At 36.7% G+C, this 25,899-nt stretch overlaps 1 protein-coding gene across 3 annotated transcripts in view; it reads left to right on the top strand.

The window, feature by feature from the left end:
- The window catches only part of KYNU (kynureninase), a 170,131-nt gene that overhangs the window by 61,083 nt on the left and 83,149 nt on the right, over nt 1–25,899 (top strand). For all 3 annotated transcript variants that reach the window (XM_008998944.5, XM_002749467.7, XM_008998943.4), the window contains 4 exons: nt 17,887–17,948; nt 19,252–19,323; nt 20,711–20,785; nt 23,367–23,513. In XM_008998944.5, the coding sequence (XP_008997192.4) occupies nt 17,887–17,948; nt 19,252–19,323; nt 20,711–20,785; nt 23,367–23,513 (356 nt within the window). The remainder of the gene's footprint in view (nt 1–17,886; nt 17,949–19,251; nt 19,324–20,710; nt 20,786–23,366; nt 23,514–25,899) is intronic.

Here is a 25,899-nt window from a genome sequence, read left to right as displayed (position 1 = left end):
TAAAATTAACATTTTGACATGCTAAAGGTGTAAAACACCAATCATGTTTTTGTTCATTTCAATTCAATCTTTGATGATCTATTTAAATTTTAGCTTCGTGTTACTGAAAATGACATAGCTGATAATGTTTTTAGTCTAAATCGTGCTATATTAAAGAGAGTTATATATACTATTGGTAGTATTTAAGATAGTTTTAGATGGTAAATGTGTTAACATTTTGGAAAAAGTTATTTATTTAATTGGCTTAAATATTCAGCATTGTTTAAATTTAAGGTACTGAACAAAAACATTATTGATATTTTGATAATTGGAGTGGTGCTATTTGGATATTTTGCAGGACTTAGGGAAAACTCAAGTTTTCAAATCCTTTGTGAAAGCTTATTCTCTTGCAAGCAAATATAAAAATACCTTTATGGCTTCATTCCACTTGAATCTTGACCAGTAATTAGAGAGAAAATCAACATGGCTAGAAGGGAAATGGAGTGAGGAAAGCTGGACTTAATGTGTAGAAAAAACTATGGCAACTGGCAAACCATTAAAATCTGGAGAGTATCTTGCTTATTTAAACAGTAATTACTGATTCTTTGCTGTATGTCATGACTTGTGGGAGCTCTGAGGACATAAAAGTGAATGAGGGCTGAGCATGGTGACGCACACCTATAATCCCAGCAGTTTGACAGTCTGAGGCGGGTGGACTGTTTGAGCTCAGGAGTTCGAGACCAACCTGGCCAACATAGTGAGATACCATCTCTGCACAAAAAAAAAGTCAAAAATTAGCCAAGCATGGTGGTACACAGCTGTAGTCCCAGCTAGTTGAGAGGCTGAGGTGGGAGGTTAGCTTGAGCCTTGGAGGTCAAGGCTGCAGTGAGCCAAAATCATGTCACTGTTCCTCAGCCTGGATGACAGTGTGACACCCTGTCACAAAAAAAAAAAAAGAATAAGAACAATCACCATCCTTATCTTTATGGACTGCCAGTAAATGAAGATGCAAATAAATCCAAAAGTAATCCATGTACCTAAGTAAAATACAAAGAAATATAAAATTAATCACACTACCAAAGAAACATAATTTTCCAATTGATTTAGGCCTGAACACATGCATGTAACTACTCTTTTTTCTAAAGTCTCACTAAAGAATTCTGAATGGAATAGAAAAAAAAACAACTATAAAATCTAAACTCTGAAAAAAAATAGAATGACAAAGGAGATGATATTAATGATATCTGGAGAGTTGGATGGCAGATAGACAAGTGGTAATTGCCTTTGTCAAAAAAAAAAAGTAAAACAAATCCTAGGCCGGACACGGTGGCTCATGCCTGTAAACCCAGTTCTTCGGGAGGCAGAGGCGGGCGGATCACGAGGTCAGGAGTTCAAGATCAGACTGGCCAAAAAGTTGAAACCCCGTCTCTACTAAAATATACAAAAAAATTAACTGGGCATGGTGGCTCGTGCCTGTAATCCCAGCTATTTAGGAGGCTGAGGTAGGAGAATTGCTTGAACCGGGAGCCAGGAGGCAGAGATCACGACACTACTCCAGCCTGGGCTACAGAGTAAGACTCTACCTGAAAAAAAAAAAAAAAAAAAAAAGGAAAAAAGAAAAAAATTCTAATCTCCCAGTGGCAAAAAATAAAAAGTCATCTGTTTTACCCTTCTAATCACCTGACCATGAAGAGAGCCAAATTCTGTAAAATATGTGAAAAGTAAGTTATTCTGTAAAATATTCTGAGCCAAATATGAGTGGTCATAATCCACAGTCTCAAGAGGTGTTAAGAACATGTGTCCAAGGTGGTTGGGTTGACAAAATACATCAATCTATACATGTGAGATATTCATTGGTTTGGGGTTGAGGGTTGGACACTAGCGTGGGTGAACAGTAGGAGTTTATAGGTCATAGGATTGTAGGTGGAATCAAAGACTTTCTGATTGGCAATTGGTTGGAAGAGTTAAGTTATTATCTAAAAACCTGGAATCAATAGAAAGGAGTGTCTGGGTTAAGATAAAGGGTGATATAACCCAAGGTTCTTATTACGTAGATAAAGTCTCTTAGGTGGCTACCCTTAGAGATAATAGATGACAAATGTTTTCTATTCACACCTGTACAGGGTTCTAGTATCTCAGTTCATCTCTTCTGGTTTGGAAGGGACTGAAAAGGGAAAGATTTCATTATATTTATAGAGATTCTTTACAGACACAAATTTTCTCCCACAATAGAGGACTTTGTAGGGCCACTCAAAATACTGCAAAGTGACATATTTTGGGGTAAAATATTTTGTCTTTATCTGTCATTTGATGTTATGCCAGACTAAGGTTGAAAAGTAAGCTGTGTTATATAGGATTAAATAAAACCCATCTGGTGAGATTTTATGTTTTTTAGACTGTTACTTCCCAGGCCTCTTAGGAATTTGGGAAAGAGAGAAAACAGGTCAGAGTTTAGTCAAGAATCACTTGAATCCAGGAGGTGGAGCTTGCAGTGAGCCGAGATCATGCCTCTGAACTCCAGCCTGGGCAACAGAGTGAGAATCCATCCTAAAAAATTAAAAAAGGATAACACATTGAGTACAAACTGAAAATCTTCCTTTCTATGACAAATACAGAGAAATGATTGAAAAAAAATTAACAAACATATAGAAGCAGTTAAAAATAAGTAAATAGAAATCTTCATAGACCAGAAATTTACAGGCATTACTGAAGAAAGGAACAGTCCAAAATCTGAAAGTAGTATTTTTGGAGCAGCACACGTGGAGTCAGGCTCCGTGTAGGACTTGAGTCAAAGACTTTCCCAAGAAGCTCCAGGGCTAATTTGCTTGGGTCTGAAACCCAGGGCCAGAATCTTTGACAGCCAGGTCCAGTAAAGGTCAAAACCAAGAATCTCCTCCCACACCAGTAGGTTCTCAAAACACAGTACACTTGATCAGGCTATCAGAATTACCTAGAGCAGTGCGTATTCTGATGGAGAGAGTTCTCATCTGAACATTCCCGAATTGCATTTAAAAATGTTCAAAATTGTTCTGTGATAAATCCTTCATTTGTGTTCATTTGTTAGAAGCCAATTCAGACATTCAAATATCTCAACATATAAACAAACAAAAAGCTGAAAAAAGAATCGCATTTAATTTGACCAGGGAATACGTGTTTCTCTTAGCTGTGGATTTTTTTTTTCATTTTATTCAGTTTCCTTTCAGAACATAAACTGCATTCTAATCCTGTTATTTTGTTCTTAATATTTATCATCCTCTAAAGAGATGTTAGAATGGTTACGTACAAGCTAGGGAAATGGTAAAGTAATGTTATTCAGTGAGATTTATTTATGAAGCCAATAAAACCTGCAAAAAGGTTTCCTTTGACCATTTAAAAGTTTACAGCTCTGTTGCAATTTATTAAATGTGCAAGAGCTTTGTTGCCCAGTAAATACACATATGTCACATAAAGATCACTGAAATTTCAAACCAGCCACCTCTCATTATTGTTACTAAGGAAAAATAAAAGATAAGAGAAAGACTAAATATTCAGTCTTGTTTAGAAAAGTAAAAGGAATAAACTTATTTTAAATTTCTAAAAGAAAATTTATCAACCATAGATGCGAGGGTTTTCTACCTGTCTTTGAAAAACCACATAGTAATATAATTTACATTCTGGCCCACAAGACTGCCTCCATGTCAGATGCCAGTCAAAAGTCCTAGAAACCACCCTTACTCTGACAGCCCACCTGTAAATTCAGGGATTTCCACAGTGCCCTCCACAGGTTCCATCATTTGCTAAAGCAGCTTGCAGAACTTTACTTTATGTTTACCAGTTTATTATAGAGATACAGTTCAGAAACAGCCAATGAAAGATACGTAGGGCACGGGAATGGGGAGCTTCCTTGCCTTCTCTGAGCCTGCCACTGTCTTGGCACTTAGATATGTTCATCAGCCCAGAAGCTCTCTGAGTCTTACTGTTCAAGAGTTTTTATAAAGCTCAATCCCAGCCCTCCTCTCCCTCTGGGAAGTCAGGGGGTAGAGCTAAAATTTCACCCCTTGTCCCTCTAATCACTTGTCTTTTTGATGAGCAGCCCCTCACCCTGAGAAGTCTCTCAGGGCCACAACCTAAGTCACTTCATTAGCATCAACTCTCTTGTGATCTAAGGGGGCTTGTTATGAATAACAAAATGCACTTTTACCACTTGGGATATCCAAGGGTTTTAGAAGCCTGTGCCCTGAGCTGGGAACAAAAACCAAATATTTCTTGTTATACTACACCTATGGAACAAAGTTCCTTTAGTTTTCTGCATTTTTGTCTTTGAATGCTGCATTAGTTAAATCAGATGTGTTTGGTCTCAAATGTAATGTGTGATATAGATAGTAAAAACTATTTCTTAAAATGACAAAGTGAGTTTTGTAGATCTGAAACTTCCTAAACAAAATATTTATAACTTTCCCAGTCTCAAACCTTACGACAGATGCATTGCCACATTTTATTTGAAGTCTTTTCAGTGGTCTGGGTTGTAAATCAGAGTTATGAAGGGTGTGACAGCTCCTATGGTTAGGGAGTTTAGAGCCACAGGAATTTAAGAAATTTGCCATGCTGGCTTGTCACAGAACCCATGACCTGACCTGTAGGTAACTTAGCTTCCTTAACCTTTGGGTACATCTTTATCGATAAAAGAGCATCTGTTTTGCTCTCTCAGAACATACTGTTATCTCCAAACTTTTTTAACTTCCAAAATTTTATACATATTAGTCAGAGAAATGGTCCTTACTTAAGTCAAATTGAAAAATGAATAAACCAGGCACAGTGGTTCATGCCTGTAATCCCAGCACTTTGGGAAGGTAAGGCAGGAGGATTGCTTCAGTCCACGAGTTTAAGACCAGCCTGGGCAACATGGTGAAACCCCACCTCTGCAAGAAATACATACACACAAAAATTATCTGGGCATGGTGGTGCATGCCTCTAGTCCCAGCTATTCGAAAAGCTGAGGTGGGAGGATTGCTGGAACCTGGGAGTTTGAGGCTACAATGAGCCATGATCATGCTGCTGCACTCCAGCATGGATGACAGAAAAAAATAAAATGTATAACTTCACTCAAACAGACTCTTTTAGAATGTGTTTGTATGAGTGTGTTAATTTTATTTGCAAACCCCATGCAGCTTCCAATTTTGCTTCTGTTACTAAGAAGTTCTGAGAAAAATTTGATCAATTTTGAAGTAACAAAAACATTTCATAAATTCTAATTGGGTTTCTCATCTGTATTTACTATGTTGATGCTTTCTATCATTCTTCCTCAAATAGTTTTGTATTACAATTTATCTCATACCCTCTTTGGAAGTGTGGTTTAAGTGATGAAATGATTAAAATAATTGTGTTGGAACTGCAGTAAAGAGTAGCAAAGGTCAAATTTATTTTTCCTGCTTGCTAATGTTACCAGTAGAGAATCCATATGGGTGTGCCACAACCTCAATTCTTGCCTCTTCAGAAGAAATAATTCAACTGAGGGGCATAAGGCAGGAGAGATCAAGATCAAGTTTTAGAGCAGGAGTGAAAGTTTATTAAGTTTTCTAGCAGGAATGAGAAGAAGTAAAGTACACTTGAAAGAGGAGGCAGGCAACTTGAGAGATCAAGTGTGTGGTTTGACCTTTGACTTTGGGTTTTATTTGTTGGCATGCTTCTGGGGGCTTGTGTCCCTCCCCACTGATTTTTCCCTTGGGGTGGGCTTTCCAAATGCACATTGGCCTGCCAGCACTTGGGAGGGTCTGCATGTGCAGTGTGTTTACTGGAGACATGCATATGCTCACTTGAGGCATTCTTCCCTTGCCAGCTGAATGTCCCTAGGAGGTCATATAAGAGGCATTAAAACTCTGCCATTTGTCTCTTAATGTACATGCTGAAGCCTACTCACCCAAATTCTGAGATATTGGAAAGCTGCTGATCACCAGTTTCAGTTTTTTTTTCTACCTTTTGGGAGACTGTCTTTCCCCAGCACTGGATGCAACCAATTATTATTTTAGAGGGACAATTAACAACTGCCTGACCATCACCTGATGGTCACCTTACATTCTTGGTGATGGGAGAGAGCACTTTCCTGCCCTGCTCATTCCTGCCTGACTACCTACTGTAACACTAGGCTATCTAAATGTGCCATGAGCAAACAGACAGGTTGTACATTTTGGATCATGATTGAATCTTCCATGTTCTTAAAACCACAGCCTTTAGTTTACCATAATTTTTTTTAAAAAAAGGAACAGGAGAATAATAAAAAATATTATGTGTACAAATTGATAAAGTGGATAAAGAAGAGAAAGAAATAATAAGCAACCGTATTTATTCATAGACATAGAAAAACTTCAATTTCAGATGAGAAGAAAAACTATTAGTGAAACATTTTATAGAGCTCCAACAATTCTGCAAAACATGGAATAACTTTCTCTTATAATTAATGTCATATTATCAACATGGTAGAAATAAAATTGCTGAAGAATATTATTAATATTATTATTAAGCTTACTTTCCCCTGGATACATAAAAGTCACAAAGGGTTAGCTACATTCATTTGAGATTATAAAAATGGTGTAATGTGACCATAAATTTACTTTATGAAATTTGTGGCTGACCCTCAGAGAAGCGATAATCCCTGGAAGCTGTCTCCCCACAGTTAGAGATACTCAGTCATGCTCCAGCCACTTCTAAAGGCCGCTGAAATTTGTTACTTAAAAAATGGAGTGTAAAGTTCTTGGAGTTAGCCTAATTACAAACCTTACAGCCAATTTATAATAATAGTTTCATCTGCTAAATAAAATATACAGAACATGGTATGGCAGTTATGAGACCCATAATGAACCCTCTTATCCAATGGTAAACAGCTTAGGGCCTTGTCATCCCCACTTTGCAAGAGATTTGAAATTATGTTAGGATTAAAAAGACAGAGCGCTGATTATGAGCCTGGGTCTCAAGTCAAATACACAGAGTATTTTCTGTAAACGATGCTTGAATCCTAAAAGAACACTCTTATTTTATTTTTTCTTCTACAAGACTTTCAGTCAGTTAGTTCATCTCTTTGCACATCAGTTTCCTCGTTATGAAATGAAAAAAATCAGAGTAGGTACCTCATTGTGTTGCCGTGCAGACTGAAATAACACAAGTCACATAATTAGAAGTGCTGAAATACTTAAGGGATCCATAAACACTAGCTTGCCAGGCTTTGAGACCAGAAGGCAGTTGCTTGCACTTAACTAAGCTTTATCTTCTGGTAAAGCAAAAACATGATGTTCAATAAATAAACAAACAAGAAATAAACAAGCAGAGAAGCGCTCTTCAGATTAGAGCACTGGCTCACACTCATCTCAGAAGTGATTCAAATCTTGACATTTATTGCAGTGAGTCATAGATTATCTTATAAAGTAAATATCCTTTCTAAACCTGCTAAGCTTTCTGGAAGCATTTAAAAAATTTTTGCCCCTATGTAGTTGGAGCTCTCGATGTTTCCACATTAATTCAAAATAATTAGGAAAAAGTAAAGGAATAAAGAAAAACAACTTGAATAAACTTTGGTTAACTTTTTAAAAAAAGATCATTAATGAAATGTTGATGATATTGAAACATCTTAGAACAATATTGGTTTCAGAAATCTAATTTGAACTGAAAGGGATAGTCCAATTAGGTAAATAATCTTTTGAAAATACAGACATAACTTGAAAATATTGTGGCTTGGTTCCAGACTGCTGCAGTAAAGCAAATATTGCAATCAAGTGAGTCACACAAATTTTTGGTTAACCAGTACATATAAAAGTTATGTTTACACTATACTGTAGTCTATTAAGTGTGCAATAGCATTACATCTAAAAAGCAATGTGGATACCTTAATTTAAAAGCAACTTTATTGCTAAAAAATGCTAACAATCATCTGAGCCTAAAGTGAGCTGTAATCTTTTGCTGATGGCGGGTGTCTTGCATCTATGTTGATGGCTGCTGACCAATTGTGATGGTGTTACCTGAAGGTTAAACCAGGTATGGCAATTTCTTAGAATAAGACAGCAATCATGTTTGCCACTTCAATTGACTCTTCCTTTCATGAAAGAAAGCCCTGTAGCTTGTGATGCTATTTGATAGTATTTTACTCACGGTAGACCTTGTTTCAAAATTTGAGGCAATCCTCTGAAATCCTGCCACTGCTTTGTCAATTAAAGTAATGAAATATTCAAATCCTTTGTTGTCATTTCAGCAATGTTCACAGCATCTTCACAATCTTCAAAATCTTAATGAACCATTTTTCCTTGCTCCTTCATAAAAAGGAGCTCCTCATTTGTTCAAGTTTTATTATGAGATTTCAAAAATTCAGTCACATCTTCAGGAAACACCTCTAATTCTAGTTATTTGGCTATTACACTACGTCTGCAATTATTTCCTCCACTTGAAGTCTTGAACCACTCAAAGTCATCCATGAGGGCTGGAATCAACATCTTTCAAATTCCTCTTAATATTGATATTTTGACCTCCTCCCATGAATCATGAATGCTCTTAGTGTCATCCAGAATGGTGGCTTCTTTCCAGAAGGTTTTCAACTGACTTTGTATAGATCCATCAGAGGGATCACTATCTGTGGCAACAATATCCTTCAAAATGTATTTTTTTTCCAATTTTATTTTTTGAGACAGAGTCTCACTCTATTGCCCAGGCTGGAGTGCAGTGGCACGATCTTAACTCACTGCAACTTCTGCCTCCCAGGTTCAAGCAATTCTGTCTCAAACTCCAGAGTAGCTGATATTACAGGCAGGCACCAACATGCCCCGCTATTTTTTATAATTTTAATAGAGGTGGGATTTCACCATGTTGGCCAGACTGGTCTTGAACTCCTGACCTCAGGTGATCAACCCACTTTGACCTACCAAAGTGCTAGAATTACAGGCATGAGCCACTGCACCTGGCCTTCTATCCAAATGTTTTATTTTTATTTTTATTATTTATTTTTGAGATGGAGTCATGCTCTGTCATACAGGCTGGAATAGGGTGATGCAATCACAGCTCACTGCAGCCTTGACTTCCTGGGCTCCAGCAATTCTCCTGCCTCAGCTTCCCCCAAGTAGCTGGGACCACAGGCACATGCTACTATGCCTAGCTAATTTTTGTATTTTGGGTAAAGATGGGGTTTCACCATGTTGCTCAGGCTGATCTCAAACTCCTGAGTTTAAGCAATCCACCTGCATAGGCCTCCCAAAATTCTGGGATTACCGTGCCCGGCTGCCAAATTTTATTCTTAAAGAATACTAATTTAAAGTCACAATTACTCCATGATCCATGGACTGCAGAAGGGATGCTGTTTTAGCAAAGTTGAAAACTTTAATATCCTTGTACACCTCTACCAGAGTTCTTAAGCTGTCAATAAGCAGTCAATGTTTTGAAAAACATCTTTTTTTCTGAGCAGTAAGTCTCAACAGTGGGCTTAACATCTTCCGCAAACCACGCTGTAAATAGTCATCCAGGCTTTGTCATTTCATTTATAAAGCACAGGAAGAGTAGATTTAGCATAATTCTTAAGAGCCCTGGAATTTTTTTTAATGGTAAATAAGTATTGGCCTAAACTTAAAGTCATTAGCTACTTTAACCCAAATAAGATTCTGCCTGTTCCTAGAAGCTTTGTAGCCAAGACCTTTTTTCTAGCGATAAAAGTCCTAGATAGCATCTTCTTCCAATAGAAGCCTCTTTCATCTGCATTGAAAATCTGTTGTTTAGTGAAGCCCAAATCAATGACCAAATTTAATTTTCTGGATAACTTGCTGCAGATTCTCCATCAGCACTTGCTGCTTCACGTTGCACTTTTTGTTTTTCAAACAGCCAACTTGAGACAAGTTTATTAGTAATTTCATGGTACCCTTTCATGAGCTGATTCTCACCTCACTCCTTCCCCAAGCAACTTCTGTGAGTGATGTCAGACAGTGTATCCTTTTGTTGTTCTTTGTCCAGCCATCCTTAAAGACCCCAGATAGAACCGGTCTGTAAGTGATCTCTGTATGTGTAATCTTAAGTCATCTTGTTAACACAGACACCTCTGAGTTTCCCAAGAAAACTTCGTTTGAGTTCTCTAGGTTGAAACCTTGAGAGAGGAAGATTTTCAAGTAGGAACCAGACAAATTCATGTAAAACTTGCCACTACACTTCTTCAGGCTCCACTTCTAATTCTAGTTATTTGGATGTTCCACTACATCTGTAATTATTTCCTCCACTTGAAGTCTTGAATCCCTCAAAGTCATCCATGAGGGCTGGATGACCCAGTGGTCACACCTGTGTCATAGAAAAGTTCTGGTTTTTATACTGCAGATGGGATTTCCTCTTCAAGCTTACTATACTGTGTCTTTTTAAAATGTAGGTGAAGACGTCAATATAAAAGCTAATGTCCCAAACAGCACTGCCCTGAATATTGCTGTTTCTTTAAGTCTTTCTCCCAGCTCTTCCAAGATGGCCCATAACATTGCCTTCCTTGCCCATTACCTTGATCCCTTGAATGGGCTCAAAACTGGAATGCAAAAGCATTCATTGCACTTACTTGGTTGATAAAGATGATACACCAGGTTCTGTTGATTCAAAGATTATCCTGGGAATACTTCATTTGGGCCAAAATGAGGGATTATTCTAAAGAAGAATAAAGAAGCAATTACACCTGCCACTAGTAATATACTCTTGGACAATGATTACAGCTTGCATTTCTGCTGATAATGCTCTGTGCTATAATTACATGTAAGTATATAAGGAACCTGGGGTAAAATCATGGACTTTCTCTCTTTTGCTGGCATCGTCTACAGAAATACCATGGGCATCATGAAAGGCTAGATAGCTATAGGCTGAAAAAGAGCAGGGTTCAGTTTGCTGCTGTCAGGATGCCCTGTTGAGAGAGTGCTCTTCAAAGTTTTTTGTATCCTTGGGTCCTGCAAATCAGGCCTGGATGCATCTTTATTTTAGAAGAGTAGTTGCCTCTATTTTTTTCAGTTGAAATGACCAAATTTATAAGATCTAATAATTGTGTCCACTGAAGAAATTATCAAAAAAAGATCTGCATTTGACAATACAGAAGTATACCTGGGCCCTATGCAGGCAGTGGCACTGCTGCACCCTGGTCACTGCCTGGCTCCCATGCTCCTCTTCCTGAAACTTATGTCCGCCTTGAACGTCCAAGCTTCCATGCTAGTTTCACACTTTTCTTCTTCATCTTCCTCACCTCTCTCATGCTTTAAAGAGTTGAAGAGAATTGAGGCCATGCTCTGGTTTGGGCTTTGGCTTAATAAAATATTGGGGCTGATTTGATCATCTGACCAGACCACTCAAACTTTAACCATATCAGCAATAAGTCTGTTTTCACACTATTGATAAAGACATACCCAAGACTGGGCAATTTACGAAGGAAAGAGTTTTAATGGAGAACTCACAGTTCCACATAGCTGGGAAGGCAGCATGAGAGTGGCATAAGGTAAGGAGCAGCAAGTCACATTTTATGTGGATGGCAGCAGGCAAAAAGAGAACTTGTGTAGGGAAACTCCCCTTTTTTAAACCATCAGATCTCATGAGACTTATTCACTATCAGAAGGACAGCACAGGAAAGACCTGGCCTCATGCTTTAATTACCTCCCACCAGGTCCCTCCCACAACACATGGGAATTCAAACCATTCCACTCTTGGACCCTCCCAAAATCATGTCCTCACATTTCAAAACCAAGCATGCTTTTCCAACAGTCCCCAAAGTCTTAACTCTTTTCAGCATTAACTAAAAAGTCCACAGTCCAAAATCTCATCTGAGACAAGGAAGGTTCCTTCCACCTAAGATCAATGGTAAGTTAATTATTTCCTAGATACAATGGAGGTATAGGCATTGGGTAAATACAATTGATCTCCCAGGCTGATCAAAATGGGAGAAATTGGCCAAAACAAAGGGCTACAGGTCCATGCAAGTCCAAAATCCAGTGGGGCAGTCTAATCTTAAAGCTCCAAAATAATTTTGGACTCCATGTCTCACATCTGGGTCACACTATGCAAGAAGTGAGTTCCCATGGGGTCTTGGGCAGCTCTGCCCCTGTAGCTTTGCAGGGTACAGCCTCACTCCTAGCTGCCTTCATGGGCTGGCATTTAGTATCTGTTACTCCTCTGGGCACATGGTGCAAGCTGCCAGTGGATCTATCATTCTGAGTTCTGTAGAATGGTGGCTCTCTTCTCACAGCTCCACTAGGCGGTGCCCCAGTAGGGGGCTCCCACCCAACTTTTTCCTTCTGCACTGCCCTAGCAGACGTTCTCCATGAGGATTCTATCTCTACAGCAAACTTCTGACTGGGCATCCAGGCATTTTCATATATCTGAAATCTAGATGGAAGTTTCCAAACCTTGACTTTTGTCCACTCACAAGCTCAACACCACATGGAAGCTGCCAAAGCTTAAGGCTTACACCCTCTGAAGCCATGGCCTGAGCTATATGTACCTTGGTCCCTTTCAGCCACAGATGGAGTGGCTGGGACTCAGGGCACCAAGTCCCTAGGCTGCATAAAGCAGGGGGGTCCTGGGTCCAGCCCATAAAACCACTTTTGCCTCCTAGGCCTCTGAGCCTGTGATGGAAGGGACTGCCTTGAAGATCTCTGACATGACTGGAGAAACTTTCCCCATTGTCTTGGGGATTAATATTCAGCTCCTTGTTACTTATGCGAATTTCTGCAGCTGCCTTGAATTTCTCCTCAGAAAAATGGGTTTTCTTCTCTACCTTGTTGTCAGGCTGCAAATTTTCCAAACTTTTATGCTGTGTCACTCTTTTAAAACTGAATGGCTTTAACAGTACCCAAGTCACCTCTTGAATGCTTTGCTGCTTAGAAATTTCTTCTGCCAGATACCCTAAAATCATCCCTCTCAAGTTCAAATTTCCATAAATATTTAGGGCAGGGGCAGAATGCCACCAGTCTCTTTGCTAAAACATAACAAGGGTCACCTTTGTTCCAGTTCCCAACAAGTTTCTCACACCCATCTGAGACCACTTCAGCCTGGATTTCATTGTGCATATCATTATCAGCATTTTGGTCAAAGCCATTTAACAAGTCTCTAGGAAGTTCCAAACTTTCCCGTATTTTCCTGTCTTGTTCTGCCCTCCAAACCATTCCAACCTCTGCCTGTTACCCAGTTCCAAAGTTGCTTCCACATTTTTGGGTATCTTTTTAGCAATGCCCTACTCTGCTGGTACCAATCTACTGTATTAGTCTGTTTTCATGCTGCGATAAAGCCATACCTGAGACTGGCAATTTACAAAGAAAAGAGGTTTATAGGAGAACTCACAGTTCCAAGTGGCTGGGGAAGCCTCACAATCATGGCAGAAGACAAGGAGGAGCAAGTCATATCTTACATGGATGGCAGGAGGCAAAGAGAAAGCTTGTGTAGGGAAACTCCTGTTTTTGAAACCAACAGGTCTCATGAAACTTACTCATTATCATGAGGACAGCACAGAAAAGACCTGCCCCCATGATTACTTCCCACCAAGTCCCTCCCACAACACAAAGGAATTCAAAATGAGATTTGGGTGGGGACACAGCCAAACCTTATCAAGACTGTTGATCTTTCTTATCATTCTTGTGTTTGCTGAAGTAGCACTTTTAACTTCCTTCAAAAACATTTTCTTTGTATTTACAATTTGGTTAACTGTTTGGCAAAAGAGATCTAGCTTTCAGCCTCCCTCAGCTTTTGGCATGTCTTCCTTACTAAGCTTAATCATTTCTGACTTTTGGTTTAAAGTGAGAGACTTGTGACTTTTTCTTTCACTTGAACACTTTGAGGTCATTGTAAGGTTATTAACTGGCTTAATTTCAAAGTTGAGTCTCAGGGAATAGTGAGGCTGGAGAAGTGGGAGAGAAATGGGGGAAGGGCTGATCAGTGGAGCAGTCAGAACATACAACATTTATTAAGTTCTCTGTCTTATGTGAGTGTGTTTTGTAGCATGCCAAAAAAATTACAGTATTAACATCAAAGATCATTGATCACAGAAGTAATAATAGATTTTGAAATATTGCAAGAATTATCAAAATGTGGTACAGAGACATGAGGTGAGCAGATGCTTTTGGAAAAGTGGTGCTGATAAGCTCTTTTGATGGAGGATTGCCACAGACCTTCAATTTGTTTAAAAAAAAAAAAAAAAAAAAGACCAGGTGTGGTGGCTCACGCCTATAATCCCTCCAGCACTTTGGGAGGCCAAGGCAGGCAGTTCACCTGAGCTCAGGAGTTTGAGACCAGCCTGGACATGGTAAAACCCTGTCTCTACCAAAAATACAAAAAATTAGCTGGACGTGGTGGAATGTCCTCCTACATAGAGGTAGGAGGATTGCTTGAGCTTAGGAGGCAGAGGTTGCAGTGAGCTGTGATCCTGCCTCTGTACTCCAGCCTGGGTGACACAGTAAACAAAACAAATAAAAATAAACAGTAAAGTGAAGTTTAATGAAACAAAATGTGCCTGTACACTAAAAATCAGTCTGCTGTAGCTGATGTTAAGAACACTAAATTCTTTAGTGTCTTTAGGTCATATTTGTAATAAACAATTCTGTTAGTGTTTTAAAAATTTCTATTAGCACCACCCCCAGTTACAAGTATACACATTCATGCATGTTGGACTAACCCTGTTCTTAGACAAAGGTCAGTAGCAGATAAAGATTGCATTTTTTTGATGTGTTCAGTTAAGTTTAATTTAAGGTGGCCTATTGTACAATAATGTTTGTGTATGCGTAGAGACAAATTATTCAAATCAGGAAGGGATTATTTACAAAGAATTTACCCAAGCATGAGAAGCATTGAAAGTGAGATGAGGGAAGCTCCATACCAAGTATAAGTGTAGTTTAATTCTGCCCAGCACATCTGGAGGGGAACATGTGCGAAGGTGCATCACATTCCCAAGCCAGAAAAATTTTAGGTGATTCAAAATGAACATTGTATTGTTTGAAGAACAGAAGTGCTCTAGGAATAATCTTTTTTTTTTCTTTTTTTTTTTTTTTTTAGATAGAGTCTCCCTCTGTCACCTAGGTGCTGGTAGCACTGCCACCTCTCCTCTCCCACCCTGCCACCTTCTCCAGGCTTAAACAATCCTCCAACTCAGCCTCCCAAGTAGCTGGGACCACAGGCATGCACCACCACACCCAGCTACTTTTTTGTGTTTTCAGTAGAGACAGGGTCTCACTACATTGCTCAGGCTGGACTTGAACTCCTCAGCTCACACTATCTGCCCACCTTGGCCTCCCAAAGTGCTGGGATTACAGGTGTAAGCCATCACGCCCAGCCTATATCCAAATTTCTTTTTATATGTTTTTGTTTTGTTATTTCTTTCTTTGTTTTTTGTCTTTGCTTTTTTTAAATACAGGTTCTCACTCTGTCACCCAGGCTAGAGTGTGGAGTGCAATGGTGCAATTATGGTTCACTGCAGCCTTTAGCACTCTCTCTTTCTCAGCTTCCTGAGTAGCTGGGACTACAGGAGCATGCCACTACAGCAGGCTAATTTTTAAAAATTCTTTGCAGCAACAGAATCTCACTATGCTGCCCAGGCTGATCTTGAACACTTGGACTCAAGCATTCCTCCTGCCTCAGCCTCCCACTATATTCATTTTAATCAGAATGTAATGTTTAAGCAATATTAGAATGTCTGAGCTTCTACAGAAAGTCCCCCCTTCTGCCTCTTTCATTTCTTGATGTTCATTTGTGGTAACTATTTTTTCTTTTATTTTTGCCTCACTTTATTCTTTGAAATGCTTCTCTGTCTACTAATTTTGTTTTTTTCTTCACATTACTTTTTCTTTCCCCCTTCTACTCACCCTGCTGTTCTTTTTAAATAAATGGTTTCCACAAAAGATGTGTGTAAATAACAGAGAGTCAAGACTAAGATGAAGTTAGATACTTTAGATAATTTTTGTTTTAGAAACAGCAGTAAAAGTTCACATCATGGTTGTTCTGTGGGCGGCAGGTTCAAGCCAACCTATTCCAACAAATTCAAGCCAACAAATCCGAGGAAGCTGAAAGGCCCAAGAAAGAGACTGACAAAGCTAGTTTCTCAGAAAGAAAACATTTAATAGGGACTGAGACACAGAAGTCACGATGTCCTGGGAACTGGCAACTGCAAGATTAGTGAGTCCCGTGCCCCATTACCCACCAGACGTAGGACTTATATATAACAAAGGGAAGGATTGTGCGGGACAAATGAAGTCAACCCCTCAGGGAAAGGCAAAAATGCTATGTGAGTCTACCTAAGGGCAGGATTTATAGTAGCAGTAGTCAAAATAGAAATCTTAAAGGCCTTTCCAGCGTAAGGGTTACTCAGAAGTCACCATGTTGGAATAAAACCCAATATGGAGTTGCTTTAGCCTCCACAATAATGCAGAGAAACAAATATAATTGAGATGGCGGTATTTTTTAGACCGTATTTCAAAGAAATCTTCTCTTTGAAACATGAAGAAGAAGGTGTATGTCATGATATGCAACATAAGCTCATCGTATTCATATCTATTTAATTTATCTAGGAAAAATTTTATGTAGTTCTAGGAATATACAGTGAGAGTTTTTTTTTTTTTTTTTTAGAGACGGGGTTTCACCATGTTGGTCAGGCTCGTCTCGAACTCCTGACCTCATGATCCGCCCCCCTCGGCCTCCCAAAGTGCTGGAATTACAGGTGTGAGCCACTGCACCCGGCCACAGTAAGAGTTTTCTTATCGCCCCTTCACTTTAGATATTATTCACCTTACAATAATCAGATATGTATCTTTTAACATGGACCACTTGTTCATCAAATTTGTATATCAAATGGAGAAATCTATATAGCAAATGCAAGAAGAAGTTTTCCTCGACCCAATAAAGATACAGGACCTTCCTTAAATGGCTTTGTTAAAATATAAATTCTTAAATTATGTACTTATTTACATGGTTTCTCCCCTCTAGTAAACTTATCCTGGAATGTATCTATTACATTTATTCTACTTACTGTCTATTCTTTTAAAATGGGATTCTATCAGAAATATCCCTCTGGATACAAAATGTAGGATTTGTGTTATACATTTTCTCTAACATCTAGTTCAGCCTTAAAAGATTAAAGTACACGTCCCATTTTTCTCAGTGACAGTAAAGGGGCATAATTTCTATTACATAGGTCTAATTGCCTTGAAGAAATATCATAAGAACTCAAAACATGGAAGGTATTATTATTGTTGTTATTGTGCTTTGAATTCTTAAGTAACCAATATATTCTCTGTCTCTGGGTCTGTTTCTAGTGTCAAAAGCCTTGTTAGCAGGAATTAGATCAGATTATATTAATAATTATGTAGTGGATGTCTTACTTTTGCTATTTTCTCATCAGACAATACATGTCTAGATTATCTTTTATCTCAGTGGGTATGAATAAACGTCAGAGCTATTTGGGTCATAATTTGCTATGCAGCTTTGTTGTCTTGTTGTATATATCACTGTAATAACAGTGAGTTATGATTTACAAAGTAGCCTCCTTTTATTAAAGGTGCATTTTAATTTGATGTTAGAAAAACCAACTTTAAAAATGTAATTGGCCTTAATATCTTTTTAGATTCCTTTGAAGATGTACTTACCACAAAAATATGCTCCTTGGGAATTTGACAATCGAGCTGATAATAGGATATATCATTTTTAGTTTACAGGAAAAAGTAAATGTTTCATTATTTTGTTGTTATTCACTACATCATAAAATAAGTATAATTTTTAGCTAGCTATGTGCTTCTAAGTCCAGATATCATTTGATAAAATGAGTCAAGTGGGAAAACTCCATTTCTTTGTGATGACACCTCAAATATGCCCTTATCTCTAAAGACATCAGGAATGATTGAGTGAAGCCTTCCTACTTTGTTTTTTCAGTATCTTTAGACATCATAGAAACATCTAAATTATATGTTTGTTTTACAGGAGCCAGCGAGAACGAAATAGCCCTAATGAATGCTTTGACTATAAATTTACATCTTCTACTGGTAAGTTTTCCCACCAAAGTTTAGAACACATTCATTTATACAATCTGATGTTTTTCTATCTTTAATCCATGAGCTTCTAGGGCTTACTTATTTAAAAACAAATTGTGAAGTTATTTTCATTTTTGCTAGGAAATGCTGGCCCATGATATAATAGCTTCTTCCTAATCTTGGAAGAGTTGACTCTTGAAAAGAGCTTTAGAATAATGAACAGTTCTTGTCTGAGAAAATAAAGAATAAGAGCCATGTTGGGTAAATAGGCAAACTACTTTCAAGCCTACAAGATAATGATGTACAATGCTAGCAAAGCACTGAGCTTTTTGAAAAGACAATTTTCCAATATCTTTGGCAGAATAAATTTTGTAGATCAGTATAGTTTTGTAGATTGATATAGGTTAAAAAAGACTCAGAGAATCAAATTTTTAAAAAGGGGTCTAGTACTTTAAAAGACTTAATGTGTTTAAAGTACTTCTTACCTCTTACTCAATGAATAGTTTTACCTTAAAATGTCCAATGTGTTATCTATTTGGGATATTGTGTTACTGGTGACTGCCCAAGGCTTTGAAAAGTCGACTTCATTTCTTAAGTATATTTTGGAAACATGTCTACAAGTTCAGATATCCCTGGATTTGACTCCCAGCTAAATTACATAATGCCTATTTGACATTGAAAAAGATTTTTGGCATCTCTAAGTATTAATATTCTCTTTTGTAAAAATGGGAAACATGACATCTACCTCAAAGATCTGCTTGAGGATTAAATGTAATAATATGTGAAAAATTGCTTTAGCACCCTGGCCCAGTTAACAGTAGCTATCATCTTCATTGTTATTACTGTAATGTCACTCTCTAGGAATGGTATGGAGAAATGAAACAGCCTCACTTTAACAAATGAGCTACTGTCAATACGAATAAGACATACACAGACCATAATATTTCAGTGTCATGCCATTGAAATTACTATGAAATGTTTTGGGAAGGTAATTTTTCAATTAACATCTTTTTTTTATTAATCATCTGATTTTAAGTTTCATCAATTAATATGTAAGCAAAGTTTGAGACTTTGTTATCTCATTCACATTTTCCCCCAAGTTTGCTGTTTCATTGATAAGGAAATTGAGCCAATATCTTCTTTCTCTTTGCAATTCACTGGAAACATGGCTTAATTGAAAAGATAGCCTTGACAGACAGTTTAGATGTGGAGTTAATTAATGTCTTTAAAATGCTGGAGATTATAAAATGAAAATGTGGCATAAAATGAACAAATTGTGCATTAATGCTTTCTCAATAAATCCGTTTTATTGCAGTTATCATTTTTTAAGCCTACGACAAAACGATATAAAATTCTTCTAGAAGCCAAAGCCTTTCCTTCTGATCATGTAAGGATTTCTTCAAATTATATTTATGTTCTTTTCTATTCTTCTGAGAGGAGCATATCATTTGCCTGACTTGAATGTATACTCACTAGTTTTTTCCAAGTTATCTTACAATTAAAGGACCTATCAAATGCTTTTGATTTAGATTTTTAAAATAGATTGTAGCTTTATTTCTTTTGTTAAAATGAAACACATGTTAAGGGAAGAGAGGATTGGATAGGAACATTGATTTATTAGTCTTTTTAACGATAATTGAGCAAACTGCTTGTCTAAATCAAGTGCAGTTATAAATGTTTTATGAATTCTTGTTGCTGTTTTATTTCTTGAAATCAAATCAATACAAATGCCAGCGCTTAACCCTTAAGCGAAACAGAATAGAAATATAAACTTTTATTTGTCCAGTTTGATTTCATAGCATGCTAGAATAAATGTTGGCTCATTATTATCAAAAAATTATTTATTAGATATTAAAAGCATTTCTTGTAATTTACTAAAAAATGTCATGTTTCACTTTATTTCATCAGAAACTTGATGATTTCTTGCTTGACAAAATGTTTGTTCTTACTTGATAAGAAATTTGATGGTTTCAGACACAAACACAGAAAAAAGTACATTGTAAGACTGGGAGCAGTGGCTCACACCTGTAATCTCAGCACTTCAGGAAGCCAAGGCAGGAGGATCACTTGAGTCCAGGAGTTTGACACCAGCCTGGACAACATAGTGAGACCTCTGTCTCTATAAAGTAATTAATTAATTAATCAATTAATTAAATTTTAAAACTACATTGTATATTTTAGTTTCAGTGTTAGAGAAACTTTCTCTATATTATTCCTGTCAATTATTCTAGCCTACATCTTGTAATTTTAGGGCAAGTAATTACGTCAAAATGAATAAAACCCTAATATCTTGCTAAAATGTGTAAAGACTTAATATCTTTCAAAGATTCCAGGTCAATGTGGTGCTTATCCCCTTACATATCTTATATTCTTAATGAAGTAAACTTCATAATGCCTTTTTCTTTTAGCTAACTTACTCTTCCTAGGGTAAACCATTTATATACCCTATGTTCAAGCACAGCAAATCTCTACTGTTCAGTTTTCTTATTGCACAAATTCTGGTTTTGACTTAGATGATTAAATTTCTTATTCTAAAATCTCTTATAATTCCTTAAGTCAAGAAGATCCCCATGTTTTCAATCATCTCAAAGAATGTTCAGGATTCTATATGTAAATTTTATTAAGTGGTTCTCTCTTGTGTATTTTGTTTAGGTCTTATAAACTCCACCTTGGAGTTAATGTCATAATATGCCTTTATTTTTACTTTATTATTTGTTATTTCAGTGTATTTTTGTGCTCTCAGCTTGATTTGATAAATCATCTTTCCTTTTTAGTATGCTATTGAGTCACAGCTACAACTTCATGGACTTAATATTGAAGAAAGTATGCGGATGATAAAGCCAAGAGAGGTATATGAGAAAGAAATAAATATTCATTATGCACTATTTAGTATTGATTTTTTCTTCATTTTCCTCAGAAGTTTATTAAAATCTTCATTACTTTAGTGGAACTTTCAAGAAAGCATAAAGGATGTATACTTCTGTTACTATTAGATCATTTTGCTTAAAATACAGAATAACTCAGCTGTCTGTTTATTTTCATTTTTCAAGGGCTAGCCATATGCAAGCAAATTGTTTTTCTATTAATACCCCTGGAGTCTGCCATATTCTTCAATGGGATGGGAAAAGGGTGACAAATTTAGTATGCCATTTTCAATTTCAAATGTCATGCCCATGGGTGCCATTAAAATCATGCTAAAGACCAGAATTATTTGTTGAAGTGGAATCGTGACTATCTTTCATGTCCCCTCTTATTGTAAGTATCAGACGATTTCTTTGTGTTTAGCCTAGGATAGTAGAGAACGGGATATGGTACAGGGGGAAGAGCTTGGACTTTTCAGCCTGGCTAATATTTCCAGTGAAATTGCAGACTCTCTAGCTTACTGGGTATGTGACTTTGGGAAAGTTATATTATTTTCTGAGACTCCTTTATATTTAAACAGGTAACAAAAGAATGTATCTAATCAGGCTTGACCTAAGATCTAAATGTGTACTTTACATTAATAGAGATATAAGGCTCAGCTGCATAGACTTTGACATATAAACCCTGCAGTTTGTGTAATCTGTCACTATGAAAATCATACAGAATAAATTTTAGGTTTCACATAAGATGCTCCCAGGCCACTAAGTCATTGTTTGAACAATTACTTCTTTCAACCCAGGATTACTTTGAATAAATTAAAGATGTACTCTATTCACTTCCATTTGCCAACATGCAATAAATTAATGGAATAGAAAGTTCTCAGAAGAGAGGATGTAAATTGTTAATTACTAGCAAAAATGAATATAGCTGCTAATATAAATGGCCAAGTTGTGGAGTTTACTGAGTTACTCATAATCTTGGAACACTGTTGAGCATTATCTAGAACAAGTCAACATGAGAGAGGGCAATATCCTGTCACTAAGAAATATATTTCTTATATACTTAATACAGATTTTTAAAGATGCAAATTAAGTATTAATATGTATAGTATTTTCCTTACCATTTTACTGGAAATTATGTGAGTAAATCTTATTAAATGATTTTAAAAATAAAGAGTTTTGGATTGCCAAGTCATTAGTTTTACTTACAATTAATAAAACACTTTTCTTTATATATAGTATGCTTCACTTAATAATTTAGAGATTTTAATAATCTCATTGATACTGAGATGCCAATTTTTATTGATGCCCATTTTGTAAACAAATTCCAGGTTTCTTCTAGTAGAGAGTGCATCACATACACACACACACACACACACACACACACACACACACACACTCTTAACATGGAGCAGAGTAATTGTCAGATAGCAAGACAGTTAAAAATTAAAAGTAAAATGTAGGATAATATCTTAATGAGCTTTCCCCAAATATTAATGTAATTAATGATGCATTGACCTCAAAATCATGTCAGACAGCACTGGAGAAAATTCATGAAAACTTCGTGAGTAGATCAGAATTGCTAAAATACCCATAGGTACTTCGTATTTAACTAAATTTTTTCAGCTTTAGTCGTTGACAAGACCAAATCTAAATTTATTCACAACTTTCAGTAGGTAATCAATCATTAGTTGTAGTGGGAAGATATAAGGAAAAAAACTTCTCTAATAAAGTGAGTTTTATTGATATTTTTCTTTTTGTTGGGGTCTTGATCTTTAGATTAGTTTGGAGGAGATTTTGCTCTTGATATAATAGAAGATATTGGCTAGGTAATACTCAGAGGAAAGATACGTAAGTGTTATGTTTTCTTTGTTTAGTTTGGTTTTTTTGAGACAGAGTCTTGCTCTGTTGCCCAGGCTGGAGTGCAGTGGCACTATTCTCATGCCTCAGCCTCCCGAGTACCTGGGATTAGAGGGATGCAACACCACACCCAGCTAATTTTTGTGTTTTTAATAGAGACTGGGTGTCACCATGTTGTGCAAACTGTTCTTGAATTCCTGACTTCAAGTGATCTGCCCACCTATGGCCTCCCAAAGTGCTGGAATTACAGGCATGAGCCACCACACCTGGCATCTTTCCTTTTTTTGGAAAAAATAGCAGGATATTAGATTGACAAATGGAATACCAGTTTCCAGCAATGTACCTTGCTATATAAACTTAACGGACTTCTTGCACTTGGGCGGTTTTGTTGGCCAGGAATAAAGTAAAAACAACTTACAGCTGTGGAAATAGTTCAAATTAATTAAAAAAATACTGGAGAACAATAATCCAATTAGGTTTTGCAGATTTTCACTTTAAAAACAGCTTTTTAATGTTTTGTTATCATTTCTTAATAATAAAAATTATGCTCAAATGCTGCTCTTATGGCAGAATTTTAAAGAGCTTTATCCGAAAAAAAATCTTCTATTTTATAATGCAGAAGATCTCATGGTGAAATTTAGATTGGCAAATATGAAATGACAAATTTATTATTGCTGATGTGACGTAACTTGTGCCTACCTTGATTTAGGGGGAAGAAACCTTAAGAATAGAGGATATCCTTGAAGTAATCGAGAAGGAAGGAGATTCAATCGCAGTGATCCTGTTCAGTGGGGTGCATTTTTACACTGGACAGCACTTTAATATTCCTGCCATCACAAAAGCTGGACAAGCGAAGGTATGTACGTCTTTTTCTTCTTCCCATCTTACTCCAAACATCACTCTCCTTAAGAGTGTTCTAATTGTATTACTTGTGAAGTACTTAAGCATGTGTCTCAGTAAAACTATTTCAATAGTTAAAAAAGAGTAAGCCTTACATTTAAAAGAAAATCTGTATTGTTTTTTGCTTTAGGCAACACTATTAAAACTGCTATTTTTTTTTTCAACTTCCATGGTCTCACCTCCTTAGTAGCAACTGCTCTCTGCATTTGCCTCTAGTCAGCAGGCCAGGCAAGCTGCAGGTGCTGTCACTGGTACTCAGCTGGTCAGTCAGCAGGAAGCAGACTACAATACTGAAGATAGGAGCTACATGCTAGGTCTGTTAAAAACTCAACTGGTACTTTGTCATCCTATAACTCATTCTAAATATAAATCAGTTTTCACTTAACTCTGAGTATCTAAAGATGGAAAAATGCAGAATTAAACTTTATCAGTAGATCAAATTTTATACAAGTTACTTTAAAGAGGCCGTTTTATTCCTAAGAATCTTGAAATTTTTTTATACTGCCTATAATGAGAGCTTTATTTTTTCCTACACACTACTAAATCATAGTTAAATTGTTTTGAAGTCATGTCTCTTTGTATATAAGTATTTGTAAAAAGTTTTTCTAGTGTTTATTTGAGAAAAGTTAAAGGGGCAACATTCAACCGTCACAATTTGTGTTTAAAATCCTTAAATAGCACTTCTGTTGCATTTAGCAATCAAGTCATGTATTTAAAAATGTGACAATTGAATTTGATTCTGAACATTAATGAGTTATGGTTTAATATATGTGTGAGGTCTACTTAATATATTCAGTTATTGAAGCTAATGAATGGAACTAATGAAAAGATATTCAGTACTGCTATCAGCAGTCTCTAGGAATTTCTAACCACGACTTCCAACTGGTTTGATGGATAACTCTAAAAGTGGTGCATTACAAAAGATATAAAGATAATGTCTTCTTAATTTAGATATCAAATGTTAAGTACCAAAATAAAGGGAGGCCAATAAAAAAATCATATTTTAATCTGATGCAAGTAATCAGCAGTCCCTGCTTCCTTAGTATACATGTATGTCTCATTAACCTTCCTGGATATGAGACAGCAAGATACAGAAGAAAGACCGTGGGTTTTTGATCACACAATCTGAAGTCCAAATCTTTGTTAGGTCCTTTAATTGTTATATGATCTTGAGCAGGTTATTTGACTTCTCTGCATCTCTCTCTTTGAGAGTGCTAATTTAAGATAACAGCACCCACCTTATAAATTCAGCGTCGGAATGATGAATATAAAACACCAAATGGATTGGCATACATTCTGCTATTAAATGACGATTCCTTTACCTTTCTACTGTTCTCAATGAATATGACATTATAAAGTGGTTGAGATAGACACTTCCTTTTTTTCCCATTAAGATGCAAAATAAACTTGTTTACTATAGGTTTTATACGTAAATCTCATATATAAGTTTTGATTGCTAAAGCCATTTGTTAAGTGTTTTGCAGGCTTTCTTTAACTTAAAATATATAATAAATGCCTACTAAGTTAGTCTCCTAGATCTCTCAGTCTAATAAATAAAGGTAGGAATGAGAAGCTTTAAATGTAACTACAAAGAAGCAATCAATACTATGGTAATAAAATGGGGATATAGCAGATGTAGATGTATCCATTATCAAGATTATTCTAACAAATTTTTACCCTCTTGCTAAACAATGCCTCCTATTATCAACTGAGATGAAGCAAAGTTCTTTGAAATGTAGACTTCCGTATGTCTCATGGGTGGTCTAGTCATCTAAGAATAAAGCTGAAGAGAGAGGCAGAAAGGAAATTAAAAGTGCCAATTAAGAAAGAGATGGAAAATTTAGGGACAAAGGGCATAACACAGTCATTGTTAGGTTTGGACATTTGAGGCATAAAAAAGTTTCCAGAAATAAAGCTTGGTGGGAAGACAAAATGATAGTGGGTTGGATAATGAAAGTCAGTCAGAAGAATCTGAAGTAAAAACTTCACAGTCATGTATTAAGGAAGTGGAAACAGAAATTTTGAAAAATATTTTAATTTAAGAAATGTGTGTATACCAAAAACAGCATGAATCATAAGCAAATAGCTTCATGGGTTATTTTGAGCCCTTGTAACCATCACCTCTATCAAGATAAAAGTATTTCCAATACTCAGAATCCTTAATTGTGTCTTCCGAATACTACCTGTTCATTACCTTCTGTCTTTGTCCACTTGGGATGCTATAATAAAATACCTTGAATTGAGTAATATAAAAACAGCATAAATATATTGCTAACAGTTCTGGAGGCTTGGAAGTATGAGATTAAGATGCCAGCCGACTTGGTGTCTGCTTAGGGCTGCTG

The sequence above is a fragment of the Callithrix jacchus genome, chromosome 6 (genome assembly GCF_049354715.1).
Source record: "Callithrix jacchus isolate 240 chromosome 6, calJac240_pri, whole genome shotgun sequence".
Lineage (NCBI taxonomy): Eukaryota > Metazoa > Chordata > Mammalia > Primates > Cebidae > Callithrix > Callithrix jacchus.
Note: the sequence above shows the minus strand (reverse complement) of the source record. Positions and strands in the feature narration are given on the sequence as shown.